The sequence below is a fragment of the Cnephaeus nilssonii genome (genome assembly GCF_951640355.1).
Source record: "Cnephaeus nilssonii genome assembly, chromosome: 8".
NCBI lineage: Eukaryota > Metazoa > Chordata > Mammalia > Chiroptera > Vespertilionidae > Cnephaeus > Cnephaeus nilssonii.
In genome coordinates, this window is record NC_137079.1 from 13,776,796 (window position 1) to 13,804,608 (window position 27,813).

A 27,813-nucleotide genomic window follows, 5' to 3' on the forward strand; every position below is an offset into this window, starting at 1 on the left:
AGGCCAATGCTCTAACAACTGAGAAAAACCAGTAGGGCATAGCCTTAATTTTTAAGAACTATGCATTTATACCTTTTGTGTGTGTTTCTGTGTATGTGATATTTTAAAAGGGTATTTCAAAGAGAAGAAGAGAGGATGAATCGGTAACAGCTAACGGGCACCACAGTGCATTAATCTTTGAGCTTTTCTCTTTTCCTCTCTGTGCCTTAGACATCTACTAAATATATAGTTGCACTTGCCTTATCAACTATACAAAACTGTAAGGATGGAATGAGATAACTTATGTATTAACACTTAAAGTAGAGATGCCATGCAAAAAGGAAATGAACTCTGGGACTGTTTTTCCTCTTTGTTCCCATTAACGACTAGCAGAATGCAAAACTGAATTATATTTTCAATTTATATTTAAGTAACTTATGTTAAGATGTGTATCTTCTACCACTTAACCTTTGTGCCCTGACAGCAGCATATGATAAAATGAAATCTCCCTTTGTGGGTAATGAGGGCTGAGGTCCAGGACTTGTGGACTACAGGAGAGTCAAAGGCATCTTATGCCTTGTTTCTTCATCTTTGGAACAACTGGGTAACAACTCTTATCCCACAAAAAGCAGGTGAAAGTAATCATGCTAGTTTGCATTTTCTGGGGTGTTGGTACACTTTCTCCTAGTTGTTACACTGTTAGGGATGGAGGTTGGAGATTTTAAGCAAGACAGGGCCAGAAAAAGTCTCTGCTTTGGTGCCTTCTTTCTTCTAAGACTTGAGCTAGAAAAACTTTGTGAGACTTAAGCAAACGTGGAAAATATTAGTATATTTTATGGACTTCATGACCGGCTGGTGGTACACACAGTGATACCACATTATTGTAAAGGCAGATATAGTGACACCCAGAAGTTAAATTGTATAATGAACATAAAAGAATAACTAAAACTAATAACTAAAATTTCAGCCTCATTTTTTCCCAAGGTACTCTGCCCTTTTCATGTAGTAGTAGGTTTAATCATATAGAGATTTATGTGGTTTTATTAGAAACTAGAGGCCCTGTGCACAAATTCGTGCACCAGTGGGGTTCCTTGGCCTGGCCTGTGGGATTGGGCCGAAACCGGCTCTCCAACATCCCCCAAGGGGTTTTATATTGTGAGAGGGCACAGGCCGGGCCAAGGGACCCCACTGGTGCACAATTGGGGCCAGGGAGAGACAAGAGAGGTTGGCCAGCTGGGGAGGGACTGTAGGAGGGCTCCAGGATGTGTCTGACCTGTCTCGCTCAGTCCTGATTGGCCGGACCCCAGCAGCAAGCTAACCTACTAGTCAGAGTGTCTGCCGCCTGGTGTTCGGTGCACGTCAAAGTGAGTGTTTGAGTGGCCTTAGCATATCATTAGCATATTGCACTTTGATTGGTTGAACAGATGACTGGACCCTTAGCATATTAGGCTTTTATTATATAGATACCACTATGATTATAATATTCAAAGAAGGCTGTAACATTTATTTTGCAATGGTAGAATGAAAAATGAATTATGAAGAAATATTTAAATGATAATATAGCTCACTGACAAATTATAGACAATAGAGATGAGACAAAAATAGTACTACAAATCTCTCAATGGTAAAAATTGATTTGATTGCCTAGTGCAGTGATACTACATTCTAATACTTCTTAAACACTAAATAATGATAACGCAGAGAAAGTTAAAAAAGAAGTTAACTAGGTTGAAATAAATATAAATAACTATGCATGGGCAAATAGGAAATCTAAATCATACATTTTGAGATACAATTGGATTGAACTTTGAAAAGAGCATATTGATGAATCAAGTATTGCAAAGATATTTCAAAAAATAGTATTTCCTAATTTTCAAGCAGCATTAAGTACATTCACAATGTTGTGCAACAATCAATACTACCTAGTTCCAGAATATTTTTGTCTCTCCCAAAGGAATGGGAGGCCATGTGCTCACATTTTTAGGATATCTGTTTTTTCATAATGGACACTAAAAATATGCTAAAGATCGAAATGCCTTCTTCCCTGAGGGGTCATAGAAAGAAAGTGAAGCTACATCATCAGAGGTAAAAATTTGGCACCATAAATTTTTTTTAAAGGAGGGGAAAAAAGCTTTAAAATGAGAGTAAATCTTGCTTCACTATCAGCAAAAAAGCTGCTGACATCAAAGCCATCACAAGTTAAGATGTTCTACTGCCCTTTGCATGGTGATAAGCTGAAAGCACTTTACCGTTCAGAAATCTCTGTGCTTTGGAAAGGGAATTGGATGAGCACATCTTTTCTATATCTAAAAACTATACTCTAAAATTTAATAATTTGAAGACCATTAATTAACCTCATCTCTTAATCATTTTAATTTGTCTCCCTTTCTCTGCATTGGCTTATTTTGCTTTCTGTCCATTTTCTCTTGCTTTCCACACAAATTATTTCCTTTACTCCTACACAAAGGCATAATCTATAATAATCTATAATAATAAGAGGGTAATATGCTAATTAGACCGGACATCATTCCAGATGTCCTTGGGGACAAAAACCGGGGCGGGCGGGAAGCCGGTGCCAGCAGCGGGGGAAGGAAGGCCTACTCTTGCATGAATTTCGTGCATCGGGCCTCTAGTGCAACCATAAAAAGGCACATTCAGGAGTCATGCCCCCCTTCTTCAAAAGAATTAAATGTTGCCTTTTCACCGTTAAAGATGTTTATGTGTACATTTGTATGTACATATCTGTAAATCTACATATTCATCATTATGTACCTAATTTAGACTCTAGTGGTTCAGATGAGAGGACCATGTCTTATTGAATAACATTGGTTATAGGGAGCCAAATATTTTTAAATAGCTATGTACATAATTTCTTGGTGGTGGTAATAAATATAAAATGTATCATTTAAACCACTTTATTCAAAAATAATTCAGCAGCATTGAGAACATTCACAGTGTTGTGCAACAATTAATACTATCTAGTTTCAGAATATTTTCATCATCCCAAAGAAAACCCTGAACCTATTAAGTAGTCATTTCTCCTTCTCCTGCCCTCAGCCTCTGGCAACCACTAATCTGCTTTAAGATCAGTATGGATTGCCCTATTCTAGGCGTTTTATATAAATGAAATCATACAATATTAGGCTTTTTTGTCTACCTCCGTTCACTTAGCACAATGTTTTCCAGGTTCAGACATGTTGTAGCATCTACCAGCAATTTATTCCTTGTTGATTCCATTCATCAGCTGGTGGTCATTTGGGTTGTTCCACATGTTGGCGATTATACATAGCGCTGCTATGTACATTCAAGCATATGTCCTTTGTTTGACCACCTGCCTTCAGTTCTTTGGGGCATACACCTAGGAGTGGAATTGCTGGGTCATATGGTAGTTTATATGTTTAATTCATTGAGAAACAAACTGTTTCCAAAGCAGTAAATTTATTTGATATTCTCACCAGCAATAAGGGCTCCCTTTTCCCTCGTATTCTGGTCAATACTTACCTTCCTTTTTAAATTATGTCCATTCTGGGGGTATGAAGTGGTATCTGGTGATTTTTGATGAGCATTTTCCCAATAACTAGTGATATTGAGCATCTTTGATGGCCACTTGTGTATCTTTGGCCTAATATCAACTCAAGTCCTGTGCCCACTGTATTAGTTTCCTAGTGATGCTATAACAAAGTACTTCAAACTGGATGACATAAAACGGAAATTCATGGTCACATTTTGGAGGTTAGAAGTCCAAAATCAAGGTGTTGGCAGGGCCATGCTCCCTCTGAAATCTTCATGGGAACCCTTCCTGGTCTTTTCCTAGATTCTGGTGTTCTGCTGGCAACCTTTGGTGTTCCTTAGCTTGTAGACATATCATGCCAGTCCTCTTTTCATATGGGCTCTTCCTGAGTCTGCTTCACACAGCTGCATTTATATAAGGACTCTGCTCATATTAGGTTCGGGCCTACCCTACTCCAGTATGACCTCATCTCGCTAATTACATCTGCAACAACTCTATTTCAAATAAGCCATTCTGAGGTACTGGTATTAGAACTTCAACATACCTCCTTTGGGGGAAGGAATACAATTCAAGCCATTAACATCCAATTTTTTTAAATTGGGACTTTGCCTTTTTTGTTGTTGATTTGTATAACGTATTTTATATTCTGGATATTAGATCCTCATCAGATTTGATTTGCAAATATTTTCTAAGAATTGTCTTCTCATTTTCTCAATAATGTCCTCTGATTTTAGTTTTTAATTTTGATAAAGCCCAATTTACTTTATTTCATTGCTTGTGGTTTTGGTGTCATATATAAGAAACCATTACCAAATCAAGATTATGAAGAATTATGCATGTTTCCTCCCATTAAATTACACATTTATCCTTATGCTAGTCTATTTGGTGCCTTGTAGTTGTCACTACCGATATTTCTATTACTGTTGCATTGTAGTAAGTTTTAAAATTGGGATGTTTGAGTCTTCCAAGTTCCTTTTTTTCAATGTTTTTATGTCAATGCTATATGGCTTAGTTTACTATAGTTTTGTAATATAGATTAAAATCAGAGTGTATGCTTCCAGCTTTATTTTTCTTGTTCAAAATTGTATTGAGTATTTGGGACATTATGTACTTCACACAAGTTTTAAGATTGTTTTTCCCATGTCTGTGATAAATGCCATTGGGATTTTAATAGGGTATGCATTATATTTGTAGATTGCTTTGGGTAATATGGTCTTTTTAATAACATAAATTCTTACAATTCATGAATAGTTTCTTTCAATTTTAGGTTCAACAGTGTTTTGAACCCTTTTTTTCTATTGGAGAATGATGGTAAAAACTCCTATTCCACCATTTTGTTAGCATCATTTCCTTTATTTCTTCACGTGGCTTTGAGTTCTTGTCTATTCTCCTTTCATTTCATCATGAATAACTTTTTTAGCATCTACTGTAGGTAAGTTTAGTAGCAACTGAGCCACACCGGCCAGGTTGGACTGTACCATTTCAATTAACCTAGCTTCAAGTTCACTGGTTCTTTCTTTTGCCTGTTCTACTCTTGAATTCCTTTAGTGAAGTTTTCATTTCTATGGTGTTGTCCAACATCAGAATTTGTATGACTCCGTTATTTATTAATATTCTTTATTTGGAGAGACATTGTCCATGTGATTCCTTTCATTCTTTGTCTATGGTTTCCTTTAGCTCTTTGAGTACATTAAGTACAGTTACAGTACTGATTTAGCAAGTCCACTGTCTGTGCTTCCTCAAGAACAGTTTCTGTTCATTTCTCTTTCCTGTGACTGGACAATGCTTTCTTGTTTGAATTCCTCTTTGTATGTTGCCCCCTTTTCTTGGCAAACTGGCCATTCTGAATATTGTGGCAGCTCTGGAAATTGGATTCTGCTTCCTCTCCAGAGTTAGCTTTTGTTGCTTGTTGTGGGTTAGGTTGCTGAGTGACTTTCCTAAACTGCTTGTAAAAACTATAGTCATGTGTGATCTATAGTTTCCACATCGTTAGTTTAGTGGTCACCTCGTGGTTTGACAGAGCTGTCCTGACAAGCCTGGAAACAAAAAGAAAAAAGGAAAACAAAAGAAAATCTTCTCCTGGTCTTGGCAGACTGGCTCTGTGTGGGGCACCCCTTCAACACTTACCCATGGTGTTTACAACTCAGCTTTAGCCTTCACTTCTGCTTGGACTGGGGGTATAGATCAGCAAGGGGTAAAAGCTTAGGGCCTTCTCTGAGCATGCATCCTCTCCTGGATATAGGCATGTCCTTCTAGATTCCTCTTAGACTATGTGGGCGCTTTCTAAAGCCCTTATTGCCTGAAGCATTTCCCTCCCCAGCTTTCCCTCCCCGACCAACCTTCGACCTTCGACCTTTGCTGCCTATTTGTCCCAACTGTTACCTTTTGCCCCAGGCAGCAGCATGTTCAATTACCTTAATGTTTTAGGCAAATACTCTCTCTGCACAGCTACTTTTCCATCCTCCTGAGTTAAGTGAAATAAAGGCAAGCCCCTTGCATCAGAACTACTGAGAATCGCTGAAGAGGTCACAACAAATACCATTCCATGGGAAGAAGGTCCATTCTGTTCCCTGTAGAACTAGACACCCATGCTAGTAATACAGGCTGCCATTTTTCAAGACCACCGCTGACCAGGGAGGAAGGGGTGAAAAGAAAAAAGATAAAATGCCATTAAGCTATACTACTGGGTTTCAGTCATCTTTTTATTTCTGAAGCATTCACTACATTGCTGTATACACCTTGCACTATTTTCTGGACTTTCCACATTGATTCTGACATTTTTTTGCTAATTCTGCCCCCCCCCCCAGTGTTTTATATGGAGGGGGATGGGTCCCCAGAGTTCCTCACTCTACCATTTTCATTGACACATATGCATAATTTTTTATTTTTATATTTTTGTTGATTTCAGAGAGGAAGGGAGAGGGAGAGATAGAAATATCAATGATGAGAATCAGAGTGGCTGCCACCTGCACACACCCCACTGGGGATGGAGCCCGCAACCCAGCCATGTGCCCTTGACCAGAATCGAACCTGGGACCCTTCAGTCCGCAGGCTGACGCCCTATCCACTGAGTAAAACCGGCTAGGGCCATATGCATAATTTTTAATGTAAGTAAATACATACACCAATATTTAGGTGAAAATGACATTTTCCTATTATAGTCTAAAGTTGTGATATTTTATTAGCTGTAAATAAGGACTCTATAGTTACATGATATAAACATTTGTATATATTTCAGGCATTTAAGATTAACAAAAGGAATATGCAAAATTCACATGTTAGGTGCTCATGAATTAAATAAGAGAATTTAGGGACTAATATGCATATACTAGTATCATTTAAGTGTAACTAGCCACTAAGCTGACCCTTTCCTACTATTAGAAAAATATATTATTAGCTATATTATTGGCCTGACCCAATATAGCTTCTTGCTGGAAGATGAAAAACATCTTGTTTTCATATTTAAACTTAATGAGCTCTGTGGACTCTAAGGAACATTAAACCTCAAAGAGTTCATTGAAATGTTTTGTCCCTAGATGCTCTAGCTAATGTGTTTGCCCCTGTCACGATGTTAAAACACAATGTTTAATGTCACTGACCTCAAGACAGTATGTCATGCCTTATTTAGAATAACCATTCCCTTCATGTACCCTTAGGATGGTTCTCATAATAGCAAGAAAGGAAATACTTGTCAATCTCTGTAGTTACAAAATTTAATCTCCCCAAATCACCATGCTTGCTGACAAGGAATATTACTTTATTTGCAAAAGAAAATTACAGTAAACACACAACAGTATTGGGCTTACTCATGTGAATACCTAATGCAAGGAACAGTGTGCTGAGAAAAATGCAACATGTTGTTGATTATGTTATAAAATGAAACTCTTTTTGATGGAATTTTATATTAGGATTTTTCTCTAAAACGTAGTAGAAGAGAAATATTTTCAACCCTATCTGGCGATTGTTAAACATATATTTTTAAGGGAATCTTTAATACAGTGCATCTGGTTGAAAAGTGACTTTAGAGAATATAACATACCACACACAAATTAATTTTTCAGTTTAAATTGTTTGGCAAAGGTAATGATGTCATACATCATAGATGTATCTTTGCACATTACATTCTGAAAGCAAACTACATTTGAGCCAATATTTGTTTTTTGGAATTTTGCCCATAGAACTTAATAATAATGACTAGTCTCAAGACAAGTTTATTTCCCTCTAGAATCACTCCCCTCAAGTAACTATTGCCTATAGAGAATCAATAGCTTTTTAAATGATAGAATTCTGAAAACCAACCAACCAACCAACCAACCACAACCCACTGTTTGTGGTGGCAGGTATTCAATGTTCAGAGATTATATAATTTAGGCTAGAAAACGTTTGCTAATATGGGACAGGGAGGTTCTTTTCACCTGGATCACAGTATCTGAGAACTGACTTTGCTCATGATTAAACACTATTAAGCTTTATGGAGAGAACAAATATGTGTTAATATCTTTAGTCGATTGCACACTAACTGGAAAAATTTAGAGCTTTAAAAGGACAAATACACGTAATTATACTTAGTAAATAAGTGTTTATAACATTTAGCAAACTCCAACTATAACGTCTGTTCTACATGAACTTTAGGATGTGAAAATGCTCAATGGACTGAGATTCACAAGTCAAGTGCTACCTAGTAATAGGCATTAAACCAGTGATTGTGTTCCCTTATTGCTCTTCCATAAATGCTGTTCCAATACTAAATGTATCAATCTTTGAACAGGAACTAGGGGAATTAATATGGTTTTTAATAATAGATTTGGAGATAAGTTTAGCATAGTTCTGAATTACATAACTTTTCACTATTGAATATCATCATGTTTTGAAAAAAAGAGGTTTCATACTGCTAGCACAGATATTGCCCCAGGATTGAACTTAATATGCTCCTGTATGCTTTTATATTTTCCATTCTTTATTGAATTTCATACGTACAAAATAAGTAAATTCTGTGGATGTACACCGGTTCCTATTTGAGAATATAGCTAACAAAGTTGTTCGTGGTCTATTATTTGGATCTTAATAAAAATTAGATAACAAAGCCTAATGAGGAAAAATAAAAAGTATATTGGGCTGTTTCTAATTCCTTCTTTGGGTAGCACCACAGAAGTAAAAATTCAGGTTTGAGGTTTAAAAGTCTAGTTATAAGCTCTGTTTTTTATTCTTTTTGGCTTTCAGCTTGTAATATTTCTATAAGTCAGACAAAATTTACATTTCCTGTCTAATTTACAGAATTGCTGTGAAGGAAAAAACACCGTAACATATGAGAAGGTGCTGTATAAACAATCAGAAACAGGATATGCAAACATGATGTTGGACTCCTATATCTGGTTTTCAAAACAGCGTCACCGAGTCACTCACTCATATCAGGATAATTCAGGGAATGAGGTTTTGATGGCAACACGGGGGAAATGGAGAGAGAGTTCTGTGATTCTAAGTGTGGATTCCTAGATGACACCTCTGAAGTTGGAGAGGAACGAATTCTTAGTTCAGGTGCTGCTTCCATTGCCGATGCCTTTGAGGCATGTTGATTTGGCCACGTTTGCTTTCGATTTATAAATGGAAAGAACCTACCTTTCCCAGGTTAGGCATCCAAGTTGTGGGTACTAGTCACCCAGCTCCCAGTCCTGCACACCTTCCTCTAGTTAGGACTATTTAGAACAAAACACTATGTAACCATCCATATCCTTTAACTTGAAATTGCAATAAATATAATTTTTCAGAGCATGACATATTCTCATGCATATATCTTATCTCTGTACAGCCCTAGGAATTTATTGACACACACTTATTTTCCCCTTAGTAACGCTGTGGTTTTTCTTACTAATAAGAACATTTAAGCATGAATTGACACATTGTCATTTATTTCAGTCCTGGAGCACACATTGAATATGATGATATGCTTGAAAAACACAACAGTATTTCCTTTGTTCTTTCCAGTGCTAATATTAAATTTAACCACACATTTCTATAAATTAAATTCACTGGGAAATCTCACATTTATAAAATTACACAAGAATAAGCTACATTATCACAATCAACATGGAAATGTACTGAAGAATTCAAAGTAGAGTGTCAGGATCACTTTATCTTCATGGTAAACTTTCACTTTATGGAAATCCCACTTGGCTTCATTTAATTAAAAAGCTGAAAAAGAAAAATTATGGTGAGTGGAAGTAAGGAAAACAATAACTGTTTATCCCATTCTAAATTAGTACATATAAATATAACAAAAAATGTCATAATTACATCAATTCACCTCATTTTAATAGTTATATGAGGATAATTGTGCTGAATTAGTTCCTGGAATGGGGTCAGGCTGGGACTAAATGTAGGTCAGTGGTGGGCGAAGATGCTGATAAGAACTTGTGTGGTGAAGTTTGGGTAAAACACGCTATTTCTGTGGGCCACTCTCATTGTTGGCTAGACCAGTGGTTGGCAAACCGCGGCTCGCGAGCCACATGCGGCTCTTTGGCCCCTTAGAGTGGCTCTTCCACAAAATACCACAGCCTGGGCGAGTCTATTTTGAAGAAGTGGAGTTAGAAGAAGTTTAAGTTTAAAAAATTTGGCTCTCAAATGAAATTTCAATCGTTGTACTGTTGATATTTGGCTCTGTTGACTAATGAGTTTGCCGACCACTGGGCTAGACCAATGGTTAATCACTCAGACTGGCAATACAGGGGAAATAAAGGAATGGACTGAAATAAATATTTAAAGTGGGTAATTTCAATGCCCTAAATATTTTTATCATTCAATTTACAATTCACTTACATAATATAAACAATTGATGATTTTTTATGAAATTTATAATTTCATTATATTGAACCAGAAAGAAAGTATAATAAAAGCATCATCAGATTCTGATGAAATGGTGCAAATAATTCCAAGTCCCAATGTTAGTAAAGAGAGGTTCTTAGATTCAAGCTCAGATTTGTGTGACTTCAGAATCAGAGCTCTTAACTAATATACAAAATTATATATTGAACTTGAACTGATCTTCTGATTCTAAATACTATTTTCCATGAATCTTAAAAACAGGAAGCAAAGTGATAGAATTAAGAGGATGCTTCTTGTTACTTTCCTACTTGAGACTTGATGTGTCATAAATATTTTTACAGAAACGTTTTGAAGAAAACTTCACCGTGAGTGAAAATGTCAGTGGAAAATATTGGGAAAGTAATTACCCATAAGTGAACACTATCATGTATTGCTATTAGCATTTTGCTCTTCTTAGTAAATAGCACAAACCCTTAAGTTAATCTTTATTTAATACCCAAAATAAATTCAGTGCTACCACTGCAATAATTTTTTTTTAACTATGGCTCAGATGGTAATTAGATCAAATTCTTAATATTGATGTTTCCCTGGTAGTTTCAAGAGACTCAGGAGTCCAATTAAATTCATCAAAAGGTTCAGGGAAAATCTGTTCTTCACTCAACTCAATCATGCAAACAAGTTACTTAATCTTCAGTGTAAAGAAAAATCCTGGTTAGAAAAAGGTAGATTAAATATAAATGAGTTTACAATATTTACATCAGAATTAATTATGATAATAGTTAGTTTCAAACATTTATTGAGTAATTAATACTATGTGCCACTGAGTAATTAATACTATGTAATGACAACGTGCCATTGATTTTACCTGCGTTCTCTCATGCAATCCTTACACTAAGCAAAATAAATATGTAAAATTTTTCTGTTTACAAATGAGAAAACCAAGGTTTAAGTTAAGTAACTTGTCAAAGGACACAGCTAGTAACAAACAGATCAGGGATTTAAGTCAGGAAGTTTAAAAACTTAAAAGACAATCTGGGAGAACTGAGTGATGGTATGAAACATTGATACTGTAGGAAAAAAACCTTGAAGACTAAAAATGCGGGGAAGATTTATGGGCATAGGATAACATTTACAGTAGACTTTTATCCTCTTCAGCATATAGACTGGCAAAAAAAAATAGCAGTATGAAGTACTGAGAAAATGTGAAAGGTATAAATGTTTAAGGTTTTGTGAGGTTTAAGAGAAAATAAAAATGAAATAAAAAGATCACTCTATATAGAGAAGAAACTAAAGACTGTAGATTAAACAGAATCCAAAATTGTGAGGAAAGTGAAAAATTAGTTTACAAATAATGATGGTCGTGGTTCTATGAATCGGGTATTTCTTGGCACAGGAAATGCCAGGATCTGCCTCCACTTCCCCAGCTTCTCTGCTAGGCTGTCCGATTCTGTTTCGTGGCAGCTCCTCCTCAGGGTTTTCATCTGAATCAGGTCAAATTGCATATCCACAACCACTCCTGGGCATGGCTGCCATCTCTGGCTTCTCACAGGAGATGTCATTTGCATGTCCAGCCCCAGGTGGCCCGCTGAGGGCAGGCCTGTCCCTTACTTAACTGGTGAGGACTTGACAAGGGAGTGGGACTGGTCACATAGTAAGGAAGTTCAATGCCACACTTATGTAGACATAACATTAGCAAGCGTGGGCTGCGGGTCAGAAATGCTCACTCTGTATACCTAGGGGGAGGCCTGGAATATGTATTTGAAAACTTCCTGAGGATTTATGTCCTCTCCTGGTGAAGAAATAGAGGACGGGAGAGAATTCTATTAAATGACAACTACTCCTTGGGACAAAGTACTGACTTGAGGAGAAGTCTTCACAGCCTAACAAAATCAGTGCCGTCAAATGTAATACTGTGCAATGAAACTAGGAAAAACTTAATTTTCTCTATTTTCCCTACTCATTACTCTGCTACGTCAGAGAACAATGTAGATGGGGCATAAGTAGGTAGTTGGTACACAAGGAAAGCTAGAATTTGCTCCTCACTTTCCCCATTTCCTGACTGTCAACTAAATAGGGTTTAAAGAATCTCCTAACACCACCCCTTTCTGTCCTTTACCTTTAATAAAAAGAGATGCCTTTTCTTTGGCATATTGTAAGTGCTGTAGATTGAAATGAGTTAATTTTTTTCAGTGTTTTTGGCATCCTAGATAAAAAACATAATTAAAGGGAATACAAATACTCATTTACAAACTAAGACTCAAATTATATAGAACCATGATTCTCAATCCTAGGGTAGGGGAAAGAGAAAAATGTAGCTTTATCTTTCTTGGGCATACTTAACCTTAGATTTGATTAGCCTGATCATTTCACATTTTCAAAACCAAAATTGGCTGGCTATCTAATGTCAGGAACAAAATGAAGAAACTGGAGACTTTACTTGCTCTTTTTATTACTCTAGTTGTCCTGGGAGCTAATGTGCTTGACAACATTTACACTGCAGACAGGATTTAAGGCAGATGATCCCACAGCTCAGACATGTTACATTTCTCCACTCCTTGAGTACATTTATCTTTACGTGCGTGGGAAGAAGAGAGCTAGAATCGAGCCTCTGCCATGTGAGAAGGAAGGTGGGGTTGAAGAGGCTTACTCCTCCACTAAAGCACCACAGGCAGATCTCCCCGTTACGGGATTAGTTTTGTCCCCCAGATAAAGCCGTGAACTGTTGCTGTCATACACATAAAACCATCTTAAGATAACTGAATAGTTCACATGAGGAAGAGATATAAGGTCTGATGAGATTTTACTTTCTATCGATGTATCACTAGTTGCACTAACTCAGCAGTTTTAACACTGAAAAAGGAAATATAGGCCCTTTACTCCCTAATTAAGAGAAGGATGGATTAAGCTATTAGAAGGACCCCGTAGAGAAAGGAAAACATTTATTCTCCTAAGAGAAGCTGAAGAAGGAATATGCTCAAGAAATAAATTTATGCCTAGTTCATGAAATGACCAAGTATTATCTTGCTCACCAATTGTATTAGGTTTTAGTAAAAGTCTAAAGTTTGGTTATAATGAGGTGATTTGAGAATGAATTTTCAACAACTGCCTACCTCCAATCATGACAGTATGTTGCTGGAAATTGTATTAGATATTCATGATGATAACTCTAGTGACCAGAGATTATTTTAGCATTTAATTTTCCTTTCAAGTTGGCTTTTCTTATTTGAAAAAGCTAAAACTTTGCAGAATTCAAAAGATGATGCAAAGTTTAGTACAAAACTTAACAGTAGATTATATGAGAAAAAAACTGAAAATGCAGTCAAAGCCATGATAGATAGATAATCTAAAATAAAAAGAAATTTTGATGAATTCAACAAAGCTTAAAACCCATTTTGTTATGTGGATATGCACATATACGTATATATGAACATCTCTCTAAAATAAGTTATACTCTGCTTGGGAGCAGGGACCATGTCTTCTATCTCCTTTGTATAATCTATGCTGAACACATAGCAGGTGCTCACACTTGCTTAACTGAGTTTAAAATCTCTGGGAAAATGTGTTAGTTATTTACATCAATCCTTGAATATAAATTAACCACTGAAATTCTGTTTATTAAGAATGAATACAGTCACGTTAGTATAACATTACCTATAAGGATAGCCGTGGTACTTGGAACGAAATATCGAAAGCAGAAAGCTGAAGAAGAAGACCACCAGGCCCAATCCCACCAGGCAAATGACTAGAGAGACAGAAAATACCATCAGTGTCTAGACACATGCAACCCAAACGTCTACATTTTAAAATGCATTCAATAATCACAGTGTACTTACATCAATAGTTCATGGCACACACAGGTCCAACAAATCAGATAATCCAAAATACAATGGATTCACTATTTGCCACATTCTCCCCAATGAGCAGGTATGTTTTGGGTATGAAAACAACCAAAGTAACTGATCTAAGTCTTCTGATAGTTTTCCTCTCTTAACAGAATTCCTACAAGTACTAAAATGCCCCAGGCGATAAAAACAAACAAAATATGTGATAAACCACAAATGAAATTATTCCCTGTATTATGAAGCATTAGCTCTATTAGAGACATCTGCATTATTGGAATGCTAAATATAATTTTATTCTCAGGGCCAGCAGTATTTATGAAAAATAACTTTAGATTATTGCATCAGTAAAAACCTGTTACTTACAAATAATTCATTATAATGTATAGAAAGCTAAGAATAAAAGTTTGAAGAGTAAAAGGGAGTATATATGGTATGGTATTCTCAAAATAATGGCCTAGAAATCTGTTAGTCAGTTTTCATTCAACTCTGTAGGGATATTATTCTCTCTGATTTGAGTACAAATTAAGTCATAAGCGCTTAATAGCATTCAATTGTAGTCTCTGTGACATTTCATTTCAGACAAGGCCATATAGGTGAACTTCCAAGGACAAAAAAAGGTGCTCAATATCACAAAATGAAAAAATACTTTTAAAAATATTGTAGAATATCCAATATGCTAGACACCAGGCACTAGATGGAGCATGTAACAACATAGCTAACAACATAGCTTTCAGCAGTCTTACTAAACCCAGACTTAATTGCATGGTGCTTTACTTTATACCTTCCTACATTTAGTACTTTTATCAAACACTTCTTTCCTTTTTCTTTATTTTAAAAAGCTTTTCAGAAGCTGAATAAAACTTTTCCTTTGCCATTCTTAGTAGCCTCATTTGGATATGCGCAGTGGGGAATGAGGCTCAAAGTATGTGAACACATAAAAATATTTACTTGATTTTCTGTAGTGGAACAAAATAATGCAACCAAATACTTGTATATGGATAAGGGAGAGGAATTAAATGGTTGGTGAGGAGTTAGTAATTACTAAATGAATCACTGCAGCCCATCCCAGATAACACACTTGTAAGAAGCAAATGCTATGACACAGAAGCATTCTGACCTGGTCAATAATAATGACAGTGGTTGTATTATATCAATCCTACCAGAATAAACAAATAATTTAAAAATATAATCTCTCTCTCTCTCTTACACACACACACACACACACACACACACACACAATTTGGCAGTGGGGGTTGGAGAATCCTATATAATAAAAGCCTAATATGCAAATTCTTCCCTAGACAGGGAGTCCGAGAGGGAGTTCGACCAGGAGGTGGGGCTGGCCAGCCAACCGCCCCGTGGCCCCTCACCCCAGCCTCTCCACCCCAGCCGGCAGCAGTGGCAGGCAGCCATGGAGGGAGGCCCCGGCTGGCGGCGACGGTAGCTGCTAGGGACCCTACCTGTGCACGAATTTCATGCACTGGGCCTCTAGTTATATATAGAAATATCGACCAAGAGAGAAGAAGTTGGAAGTAATTGTTTCATAGACATTGTGTGATTAAAATATTAATACACATTTATTACTATTACTTAAGCCCGATATGATAGGACATATGGTAATATATCATCACATAAGAATTTGCCTCATAAATGTTATTTATCAATCCTAAGAGCATCACATTGTTTATTCAAAAGATATATCATGAAGTGATATATCTGAACAATGCTTAGCTAAACAAAGTAACATGTTTATTTCTTCAAAATGGTGTATAGAGGACATAATGGAAAATGGTAAACTAAACTGTATATTTCACCCAATACATTTCAACACTTATGATACCTAAGTGTTCAGAAATCACTATGATGTACTAACAATCATTACCCTACCTACAATCCCATAAAGTAAGTCTTTTATTTTAAACTAGAGGCTCGATGCACAAAATTCATGCATGGGTAATAGGGTCCCTAGGCCTGGCCAGCAATCAGGGCTGATCTGTGGGGTAACTGGCAGGGTGATCAGGGGGCCCCCACTGGCACCCACCTTGGCTGGCCTGGGGCCTGCGGGCTGGGGGCAGGTCCTGTGTTGAGCGTCTGCCCCCTGGTGGTCAGTGTGCGTCAGGGTGAATAGTTGTTCCACTGGTCATTCCATTGTTCAGTCGATTTGCATATTAGGCTTTCATTATATAGGATAAATTATTCATCTTTAAACTTCTTAATGAATTGTTAGCCTTTCTCAGGTACCTGTGCTCCTCATACATAAAATCTGGGTTTTAAAAAGGGCTCAGAAATGCACACCTGATTCCCGTGGCATAGAAGACCTACCATTTGACAGTACATCTCTCAGGCTCCCCCACAGCATCCCCACCTCTCCCTGCAGGGTGCATGGTAATCCAGAGACTAGAGCCTCCATGGAGCTGGGCAGAGCACCCCTGACGAGGGTAGAGATAATTTCTCCTTTCTCTGCAGTTCCACAGAAAGTCATCCAATCCCATTCGGAAGGAATATATTTTTAATTATTTGCACACATCTAAGAATAGAAGAGTAAAAAACACTGCAACCTTCCTCAACCAGAACATTTCTTTAGGAGTTTGTTTACAAAGGACTTTTATATTTCCCATTTGATTTAAATGAATCTTAAGTCTAAAACAAAATTATAAAACAACAGCAGAGAATTACTTCGTCTTTTTCCAACATCTCCTTTGGATGTTGCGGCTTCATTTAGAAGAACCATCCCCATGGTGATAGCAGCGTCTACAGTAATTGTCAAGGAAAAAGAGGCAACGGATGCAAATAAAACAAATTAATTTTTTTTTATCTGAACACAATGTTTTCTGTAGTGGAATACTTAAATTACAAATGCACACAGGTAGATACAACTTATTCTATTCAGATAAAATAAGTAAAATTATCATTCTTTGTGTATTTAAATCTACCTTGATTTTTAAAAAAGTATACATTTTTATTAATTTTAGAGAAGAAGGGAGAGTTAGAAACATCAACGGTTAAAGAGAATCATTGTTTGGCTGCCTCCTGCACGCCCCCTACTAGGGATCGAGCCTGCAACCCGGGCATTTGCCCTTGACTGGAATCAAATCCGGGACCCTTCAGTCCGCAGGCTGACACTCTATCCACTGAGCCAAACCAGCTAGGGCTAACTTGATTTTTAAAATATATAACCTAAAACCTTGTTAGATTTTGCAAATAATTGAAATGCTCTTAAATTCCAGGACCCTCACAGCATGTATGCTTTATGTGGACTCTCAAAACCAATAATGACATTTCACATTATACATAAAGATAGTATAGAATCACAATGACACATTACATTAGCAGTCACAGAAAATTAAAATGTATTCAGCATAAAACCAAGTTTGGTCAGAAGTCTAAAGTAACAAGAGAAAAAGCCGTTATCAGCCCTGTTGCAATAGCATCACCCCCTAACCCTCCCCCGGCCTCCCCACCCAATACATGTATATACATCACATACTACCACTAAACTTTTGGGGGTCCATTATACCCAGTTTGAAAACCAATGAAATTCAGATAATTACTAAATTCCTTGAATTTCAATCATGCAGTGATGGCCTGAAAGAATCATGTAAGAGAAGGAATGTTTCATGCTACCAGTATGATAAATCTGTGGAATTTAAGGGCTCATTATTCTTAAGGTGTTTTGGACAGTCTACTGATATAAATTCCCTTGAGCCCATAGTCATAGGGCATTGCTAGTAATGAGAGGAAATATTAAAAGCTTGTATCATTCAACTTGTTCCTATGTGGGTAATTTCTACTGCTTAGTGCTTTGGAGCAGACGGCTATGACTATGTAAGTCCTTATTAAGGAGTCAAGTTAGGATTCTCCTTTTATCTTTCTCTGGAAACACCCTTTTTATTCATGTATACATTTTAATCTATACATATGATTATAGTTACTATGACACATATTGGCAAATATATGAAATATAAATGTTTTAAAATGACCTTATATAGGTATTATAAATAAAGTATTCATTTCATGATTTCATCTGCTAAGAAGTTGCTGAAATCTATACTAATAAAAGGGTAATATGCTAATTAGACTGGACATCTTCCAGGCGACCTTCTGGACATCCTTCCAGACAAAGCCATGATGGCAGGGCTGAGGCAGAGGCGGAGAACAGTTAGGGGGATCAGTTAGGGGGATCAGGCAGGCAGGGGAGAGCAATTAGGGGGATCAGGCAGTCAGGGGAGAGCAGTTAGGGGAATCAGACAGGTAGGCAGGCAGAGGCTATTAGGGGAGATCAGGCAGGCAGAGGAGCAGTTAGGGGCATCAGGCAGGCAGGGTGGTGAGCAGTTAGGAGCCAGCAGTCCTGAATTGCAAGAGGGATGTCCGACTGTAGATTTAGGCCTGATCCTGCAGGCATTGGGCCTAAACCGGCAGACGGACATCCCCTGAAGGGTCCCAGATTGGAGAGGTTGCAGGCCGGGCTGAGGGACACACTCCCCGCCCCGTGCACAAATTTTGTACACTGGGCCTCTAGTTTCATTAATACAATCATGGGGGAAGTGGCATAATTTCTATTCCTGGGGAAAATATGATTTACAAAATGAAATGGATCAAAGACTTAACCATAGATCTGATTTAATAAAACTGCTAGAAGAAAACATAGGGAAGAAGCAACTGTATGCAGGCAATTGGGATGAACACCACACAGGGATTCCTCTCATTAAGCCCCATAACAATGCTGTGAGGTGGGTACTGTTTTATTCTTGTTTGTAAATTGTGATAACGCAACTTACAGAAAAGTTAAATAACTAGAACAAGGTGTTAATAGCGCTGGAGCCAGAATTCAAGGCAGGCCATCTGAGCACAAAGCCCATTTGCTCTTTTCTTCTTTTTTTAATGGTTTGAATGTTTTTATGTTAACACAAATTTAGTTTAAAAAAAAAAACAAAAACCACACACACAAAAAAACAAATATTTCTCACAGATTCAGGAAGCTTATCAAACCCAAAGTAAAATAAATTCAAAGAAGACCCATCTAGGCACACCACAGTCAAATTATGGGAAACCAAAGATAAAGATTCAATATTGAAAGCAGTAGAGAAATAAAAGGCATTACATATAGAGAAAGTGATATGCTTTGGCCAACTTCTCACCCAAATCAATGGAAACAACACAAAAGAAATTACATATTTAAAGTGCTAAAAAAATTGTGAACCCAGAATTCAATTATCTAATGAAAATATTCTTCAAAATGAGGGTGAAATAAAACCATTTTACTATAAACAAAAACTGATAGAATATCTCAGCTACAATGGTTAAGAAGGTTTTTATGTCTGAGGAAATTATACCAGATAGGAACACAGATCTATAGAAAAAAATGAATAGCATTAGGGTAAATTTAAAATATATAATTTTTCTCTCATCACATCATAGTGACCAGTTGTTCAGTCAACTGGATGTACCAGTCGCTTAGGCTTTTATATCTATAACTAGAGGCCCGGTGCACGAAATTCGTGCACGGAAGGGGGTTGTCCCTCAGCCTAGCTTGTACCCTCTCCAATATGGGACCCCTCGAGGGATGTCTGACTGCCTGTTTAGGCCCGATCCCGGTGGGCAGTTGGATCCCTAAACGGGCAGTCAGACATCCTTCTCATAATCCAGGACGGCTGGCTCCCAACTGCTTGCCTGCCTGCCTTCCTGATTGCCCCTAACCGCTTCTGCCTGCCAGCCTGATCACCCCCTAACCAATCTGCTGCCAGCCTGTTTGCCCCCAACTTCCCTCCTCTGCCGGCCTGGTTACCCCTAACTGCCCTCTCCTGCAGGGTTGATCACTTCCAACTGCCCTCCCTTGCAGGCCGGATGCCTCCCAACTGCCCTCTCCTGCTGGCCATCTTGTGGTGGCCATCTTGTGTCCACATGGGGGCAGGATCTTTGACCACATGGGGGCAGCTATATTGTGTGTTGCAGTGATGGTCAATCTGCATATCACTCTTTTATTAGATAGGATAGAGGCCTGGTGCACGGGTGGGGGCCAGCTGGTTTGCCCTGAAGGGCATCCTGGATCAGGTGGGGGTTCCCTTGGGGTGTGGGGTGGCCTGAGCGAGGGGCCTGTGGTGGTTTGCAGGCCGGCCACGCCCCCTGGCAACCCAAGCGGAGGCCCTGGTATCTGGAATTTATTTTCCTTCTATAATTGAAACTTTGTAGCCTGGAGCAGAGCCAAGCCTGGGGCTCCCTCTGAGGCTGGCAGCCATTTGTGTTGGGGTTATAATTGAAACTTTGTTGCCTTAAGCGGGTGGGCCCGGCCAGGGTGTGCGGAAAGCTTTGCTTCCCGTTGCCACCGGCAACCCTGGCCTGCTCTCTCAAGCTCCATTCTGCCGCCATTTGTTTGAATTTATTTACCTTCTATAATTGAAACTTTGTAGCTTGAGTGGAGGCTTAGGCCTAACAAGGGCAGGTGGAAAGCTTGGCTTCCTCTGTTACCTAGGAAACCTTGCTCTCTGTGGCTGTAGCCATGTTGGTTTGGGTTAATTTGCATACTCGCTCTGATTGGATGGTGGGCGTGGCTTGTGGGCGTGACGGAGGTATGGTCAATTTGCATACTTGTCTATTATTAGATAGGATAATAAAAGCATAATATGCTAATTAGACCGGACATCCTTCTGGACGACCTTCAGGATAAAGCTGGGGGTGCGAGGGAAACCCGGGTCCTGGGTGCAGAGGAAGGAAAGCCTACCCTTGCACAAATGTCATGCATCGGGCCTCTAGTATAGCTATAAAAGCCTAAGCGACCATTATGATGGGACAACCAGCCAGTTGCTACGATGTGCACTGACCACCAGGGGCAGATGCTCAATCCAGGAGCTGCCCCCCTGGTGGTCAGTGCGCTCCCACAGGCAACCTCCCACGGTCCCTCCCCCTGGCCAGCCCCAATTGCTGGCCAGGTCGAGGGACCCCACCCATGCATGAATTCGTGCACCAGGCCTCTAGTATAGATATAAAACACATTAACAATAGTTCAAAGGGTGGTGAGTATATGAAACTAACTTTCAAGGTGTTTATTTTTTATATGACTGAGTATAATATTTACTGTAAACATGTGATAAGATTAGGGGAAATATTTTAATTAGAAGTTATTGCTTACTCTATTTCAGGGGTCCTCAAACTTTTTAAACGGGGCCAGTTCACTGTCCCTCAGACTGGTGGAGGGCCAGACTATAGTTTAAAAAAATAACTATGAACAAATTCATGCACACTGCTAAGTTGGCTGCTAAGCAGGACAGGCAGCGGCGGCAAAAACACCCGGCGGGCCAGATAAATGTCCTCGGCGGGCCGCATGTGGCCCACGGGCCGTAGTTTGAGGACCCCTGCTCTATTTACATTCCAAGTAATATTGATGCACTAAGTTTCAACTGACAATCTTTCTAATTGTTATATTTTTTTGTTTGTGTTCCTCCTTAACTGTTTCCATTTGTTTTGTTTTTTTTTAGCTATAAAACAATTTATTATTTATAATCCCAATAAATATCAATGGCAAGTGCAGCAAAATCTAGACATTAAGAAAAATATTGATTAGTTCAAAATTGACATACCTCTTGAAAATTATTTGTATTTATGTGAAGTGAACTGCTCAATACTCACTTGAGAATGTGATGATGATCCCTGGTGTTTTTGTTTTCTGTTTTGTTTATTTTACTTTATGTATTTATTTTAAAAATGATTTTAAATAATGTTACATGCAATAAACATTAACATTTCAAGAAAAACAATCTTAAATATGTTATATGCAAAAAACAGTATCTCAAGCAAAATGATTTTAAATGTTACATGAAATAAACGCCAATTATTCAAGAAAAACTATCTTAAATATAATATTACATGCAATAAACATTAATATTTAAAGAAAAAATAATATTACCAAAACCTTACTAACATAGAATGGTATCACAAAAGTTGTAGGAAATATTAAAAATCTTGGCAAATAACAGGATTACTTCTATTCTAAAATATTTTTCTTCTGGCTCTATTTTTGTTCATCAGTTTATGCTATTCATTATATTCCACAAATGAGATCATGTGATATTTATCTTTCTCCAACTGGTTTATTTCACTCAGCATAATGCTCTCCAGGTCCATCCTTGCTGTTGCGAATGTTAAGAGTTCTTTCTTTTTTATAGTGGCGGAGTATTGCATTGTGTAGATGTACCACCATGTGTTTTGTTTTTTTTTGTGTGTGTGTGTTTTTTTTTAAATATTTTTATTGATTTCAGAGAAGGGAGAGGGATATAGAGTTAGAAACATCAATGATGGAGAGAATCATTGATCGGCTGCCTCCTGCACACCCCTGACTGGGGGGTCAAGCCTGCAACCCAAGCATGTGCCCTTGACTGGAATCAAACCGGGATCCTCCAGTCTGCAGGTCAATGCTCTATCCACTGAGCCAAACTAGCTAGGGCTGTACCACCATTTTTTAATCCACTTATTTGCTGATGGGCACTTAGGCTGTTTCCAAATCTTAGCTATGTGTAAATTGTGTTGCTATGAACATAGGGGTGCATATATCCTTTCTGATTGGTATTTCTGATTTTTGGGAATATATTCCCAGAAGTGGGATTACTGAGTCAAATGGGAGTTCCATTTTTAACTTTTTTGAGGAAATTCCATACTGTTTACCTCAGAGATTAAGAATTATAAGTTTGTCAAATTTTAACTGAGCACAGTAGTTTGGGTCCATTTCTGGGTTCTCTGTTCTGTTCCATTGGTCTATATGTCTGTTCTTGTGCCAGCACCAGGCAGTTTTGAGAACAATGTGTTTGTAATATAGCTTGATTTCTGGTATTGTGATCCCTCCAACTTTGTTCTTTCTCAGGATTGCTGCAGCTATTCAGGGTCTATGAATTTTTGGAGAGTTTGTTCTAGGTCTGTGCAATATTCTGTTGGTATCTTAATGGGGATTGCATTGAATCTATACATTGCTTTGGGTAGTACGGACATTTTAATGATGTTGATTCTACCAATCCATGAACACATTATATTCTTCCATTTGTTTATGTCTTCCTCTATATCTTTATTCAATGTCCTGTAGTTTTCTGAGTATAGGTCTTTTACCTCCTTAGCTACGTTTATTCCTAGGTATCTTAATTTTTTTGTTGTAATGGTAAATGGGATTATGCTTTTAGTTTCTCTTTCTGTGATTTTGTTGTTGGTATATAAAAAGGCCATAGATTTCTGGGTGTTAATTTTGTATTCTGCTACATTGCCAAATTCATTTATTAAGTCTAGTAGTTTTTTGATGGAGTCTTTGGGGTTTTCTATGTTCAATATCATGTCATCTGCGAATAATGAGTTTTACTTCTTTTCCAATTTTATTTCTTCTTCTTAACCATTATGCAATAGAAGCCCCCTCTCTCTCTTTCTCATCTTTTCTTTTAAAATACTAAATATATTTGACATATAATGTATAAATTTTAAGACATACATGTTAATTTGATACATTTGTAAATTGTAATATAATTGCCATTTAGTGACAATTAGTACCTCTATCATGTTATATAATTATCTTTAAGGTTAGAATAATTAAGTTTGATACTCTTAGCAAGTATAATATTGTCTATATTCGATGTACTGTGCATTAGATCTCTAATTAGAGTACCTGTTTGTAAGTTTGTGTCTTTAAACAATAGTTGTCTTAACCTCCATTGCTTCCATCCCTTGGTGACCAGCATTTTATTGTTTTAACACATTTAGTTTTCTTAGATTTCACATGTAAGTGATATCATGAAGTACTTGTCTTTCTGTGTGTCTGACTTATCCCATTGCACATACAGGTTACCTGCGGGTTTCTCATATATGGCCTTTATTTTGCTCAAGTTTGTTCTGAGTAAAGTTAGTCAGCTGAGGTTTTTTATCATGAAAGGATGTTGTTTTACTATTTTCTGCACCTACCGATATGAGCATGAAATTTTTTCTTTCATTTTAGTAATATTATATATTACACTTATTTTCATATGTTGATCCATGCTTGCATCCCAGGGACAAATCTTACTTGGTGGGTGGTGTACAATCCTTTGTATGTGTTCTTGAATTTGGTTTGCTAGTATTTTGTTGAGAACTTTTGCATCTATATACATCCGGGATATTGGTCTATTAGTATAATTTTCTTGTGGTGCCCTATATGGTTTTGGTTAGCAGGGTAATGCTGGCCTCCTAGAATGAGTTTGGAAGTGTTCCTTACTCCTCAGTTTTGGAAGAATTTGAGAAAGACTGGTGTCAATTCTTCTTTAAAGGTTTGGTAGAATTCTCCAGTGAAGCTATCTGGTCCTGGAAATCTGTGTTGGGAGATTTTTAATTATAGATTCGGTATCTTGACTCATTATCGGTCTGTTCAGATTTTTCTATTTCTTCCGGATTTGGTCTTGGTAGGGTGTGTGTTTCTAGCAATGTATCCACTTCTAGGTTATGTGGCATAAACTGTTCATAGATTGTCTTAGGACCCTCCTTATATCTGCAGTATCAGTTGATCTTCTGTGTTAGTCTAGCTAAAGGTTTGGCAATTTTGTTTATTTTCTTAAAGAACTTTAGTTTCTTTGATCTTTTCAATTGTTTTCCTGGTTTATATTTCATTTATTCCTGCTCTGATCTCTATGAACCCCTTCAGAAAGGAAAGTTCATATCCATAAATATGTATATAAAGAAATGCAAAACTTGGTAAACCTTTTACATATAACCCTAAAATAGGAATTTTAAAGCGAAGAGATGCCTAGGTACAGGCTGTGCACAACCCCCAAGTAAAATATCTTATTAGAAAGCAGTAGGGTCAGAAAATAAGTATGATCTCATCCTCGGAATGTTTCCTGCAAAAGTACTGAGAAATGAGCTGTGAACCTACTTTAAACTTGATGGTTAAAATTAAGATATAAGAATTAAACTAAAATGGCTTTAAACTCACCAACCCTCCCTCTTTTATTTGAAAATACTTTTTAAACTTAAGATCTTTGATTATTGAGAATCATTGGGCTTAAGTTCCATAGTATCAAAGGAAATAAAAGTTTTATATTAAAAAAAAGAGTCTATGTAATACTTATCATTTGAGAAAAATAATTCACATTTGTGACAAACATTGGTAGATGAAGGATTAATATTTAAACAGAGGAAAAAGCTAGATGCTCATCTGTCAGAGTTGATGTGTAGAACTCCCTTCATTGGGTGGAAGGTTGAATAATTAAGGAATGCCCCTAGAAATCTGGGAGATTCTATGTCTAACTCTTGGATAACAGATGCTTTTCTGCCATTAAAATTATGGCTGGAGCCAAATTGGCACATTAAAAGAGTATATGAGATGTCAGTATATAGTGGATAAACCGTAATGTTTCTGAGACTTGTTCTATTGTTCTGAGATTAATGCCTACACACACACACAGTCTAGTCCATGTATTATTCTGCACATTTGTATTAATATTGTAGCAATATATAAGGTACTTCAACCACTTGTAGACTGCACAGTTTCTCTGCTGAGCCTGCCAATCATTATCTTATTGCTTAAAAAGTCAAAACACTGACATCCCACATAAACTAGAAGGTGCTATTTGTGTAAATTATATATAATAACCAAAGGCACTGGGCATCCTGCTGAACTAATAACAAATGCATTTGTACTGCATTATAATTCATTCTCAATTGCACATGATGTTAGGTTCACTGTTGCTCCTAGGAAGAGAATCACCATTGCCAATTTAAAGATGAATGAGAACAGATGTTGAAAAATATATTAGCACATTACAGAAGACTTAAAGGGATCTAAATCTAAAATTATCTTCAACTTGCATCCATCATTAATTTTCTCCTATGTTTTTGTCTTCAATATAACACATTAAAATAAAAGAAACATTTTTATCTATCACAGATTGAAAATAAATGCAGAATCAAAGACTCTTTCATGATAAATGGAAAACAAATGTTTTCTCAAATGAAAAGCAAATGTGATCTTTATAATTATATATATATATATATATGTATATATGTGTGTGTATATATATATATATATACATACATTGCTAGTATAGCCTTTGCCATTCATATTAGCACTTTTACTTCCAACTGATATTATCTATGCCATCTTCTTCAGATCTCAGACTTAAAGGACATGGGGAATCATGGGACAGGTCAGAGTTTGTCTAGTTGGTAGTAAAGCCAATACAATACCTCATGTGTCCTGTACCCAATGGCACACAGACTGTAGCTTGGTGAATTCAGGTAAGGTTCAAGTTTCTTAGCAAGGCATGCGTACATTTTCATTACCCAGCCAAATCTCCTCTTCACAATTTGTGAATATTCTCTCTCATGTTATGTTTCTTTACCTGTTGTGCCTCCTACTAGAATATTCTCCCTCACTTATTCTCCAACAGGAAAACTTCTTTGGCTACTGCAGCAAAATGGACCCAACAGTCAGTTGAACTACCTGGACATCCAGGTGGCTCTCTGCTTTCTTGCTACATCTGAGCACTGAGTTTAGCACTGGCCACTGCAGGATAATTCTTTTTCTATCTGTATACTTTCTTGTAAATAGCAAATATCTTATTTGCATCAGGTACTGAAACATAACTAAACGAAAAATAAAGAAAAATAAATTTTTACTGGGAAAACATAAAGGATTATATAAATTCTTCTTGGTTCACATATCTGTATTAAAATGCCATAATATTTCTTATACTTTTATATAGTTTTCTTTCATAGACTACTTAGGATTATTCTTTTTTCTTCCCTAAATAAGAAACAGAGAAAATAAAACACTACTAATAGGGAGAAAAACATTATTTGTAGTAAATATAAGTGTATAACCTATGACATCAAACAACTCCATCTGTTCTTCCTTAGGTTTTTTCCAACAAACTTTTGTATATAGCCATTGCATCTAATCACCTGGCTTACTAACTTAGGAGGAGAAAAACAAAAGGCAGAAATGGTCTCTACAGATTTTTTTTTCCCATAAGGGAAAAATACACACATAAATTGCAAGAGAAAAATATATAGTGTTAAAAAATTAGCAGACTACCAAATAAAAGTAAAATCACAAATTATTACATAATGGCTTCTTTAACTTTTACTGATAATTTTAGTGAGTCTACCATTTTAAAAGAAATGTTCTTTTTCATAAATATCTATGAAATAAAGCAATAAATAATTACTGGTAACATAAAGAGAACAGGGACTTCTAAGTCTTTTAGGTATTCCTGTTAAACTCTGTATGGAAGACTTCACACTGCTTATGGAATTTCTTTGCATCCTAAACTCAGCCTCATGTCAATGAGCCATGAAATGAAACCTTGGAGAATTCCTGCATATAATGGAGCTTTCATTTCTTTTGGGAAGTACTCCTGGTGTGTTTAATAGACTAGCTGCTTTGAATAAAGCATGCTGCTAAAATGCTACATCAAGGATTGAAACAGGGCAGAAAAAAATTATATATATAAATAAATCAGAGCTAAAAAGTGACCTGCAACAAATATTTTTTCTTACCATTGTACTTGAACACAAAGGTATTCTGCTTCATAAACATACAATTAAGAGACGAAGTAAGAGTAAATATGGCCTTGCCCACGTTTTTAGATATGGAGATGTTCCTATAAACATGTTTGCACATATTTCATTTTCTCACTAAAAGCCCTTCTGATATGCAGAAAG

The 27,813-nt window shown here is 37.0% G+C and overlaps 1 protein-coding gene across 1 annotated transcript in view; it reads right to left on the reverse strand.

Moving 5' to 3' along the window:
- Positions 1-7,238: 7,238 nt before the first annotated feature.
- Positions 7,239-27,813, reverse strand: part of TUSC3 (tumor suppressor candidate 3) — a 115,875-nt gene continuing 95,300 nt past the window's right edge. Inside the window, exons 8-10 of the mRNA XM_079779415.1 lie at positions 16,828-16,902; positions 13,961-14,051; positions 7,239-9,679 (exon numbers count right to left, since the gene is read on the reverse strand). Of these exons, the coding sequence (XP_079635541.1) occupies positions 9,664-9,679; positions 13,961-14,051; positions 16,828-16,902 (182 nt within the window). The 3' untranslated portion in view covers positions 7,239-9,663. The remainder of the gene's footprint in view (positions 9,680-13,960; positions 14,052-16,827; positions 16,903-27,813) is intronic.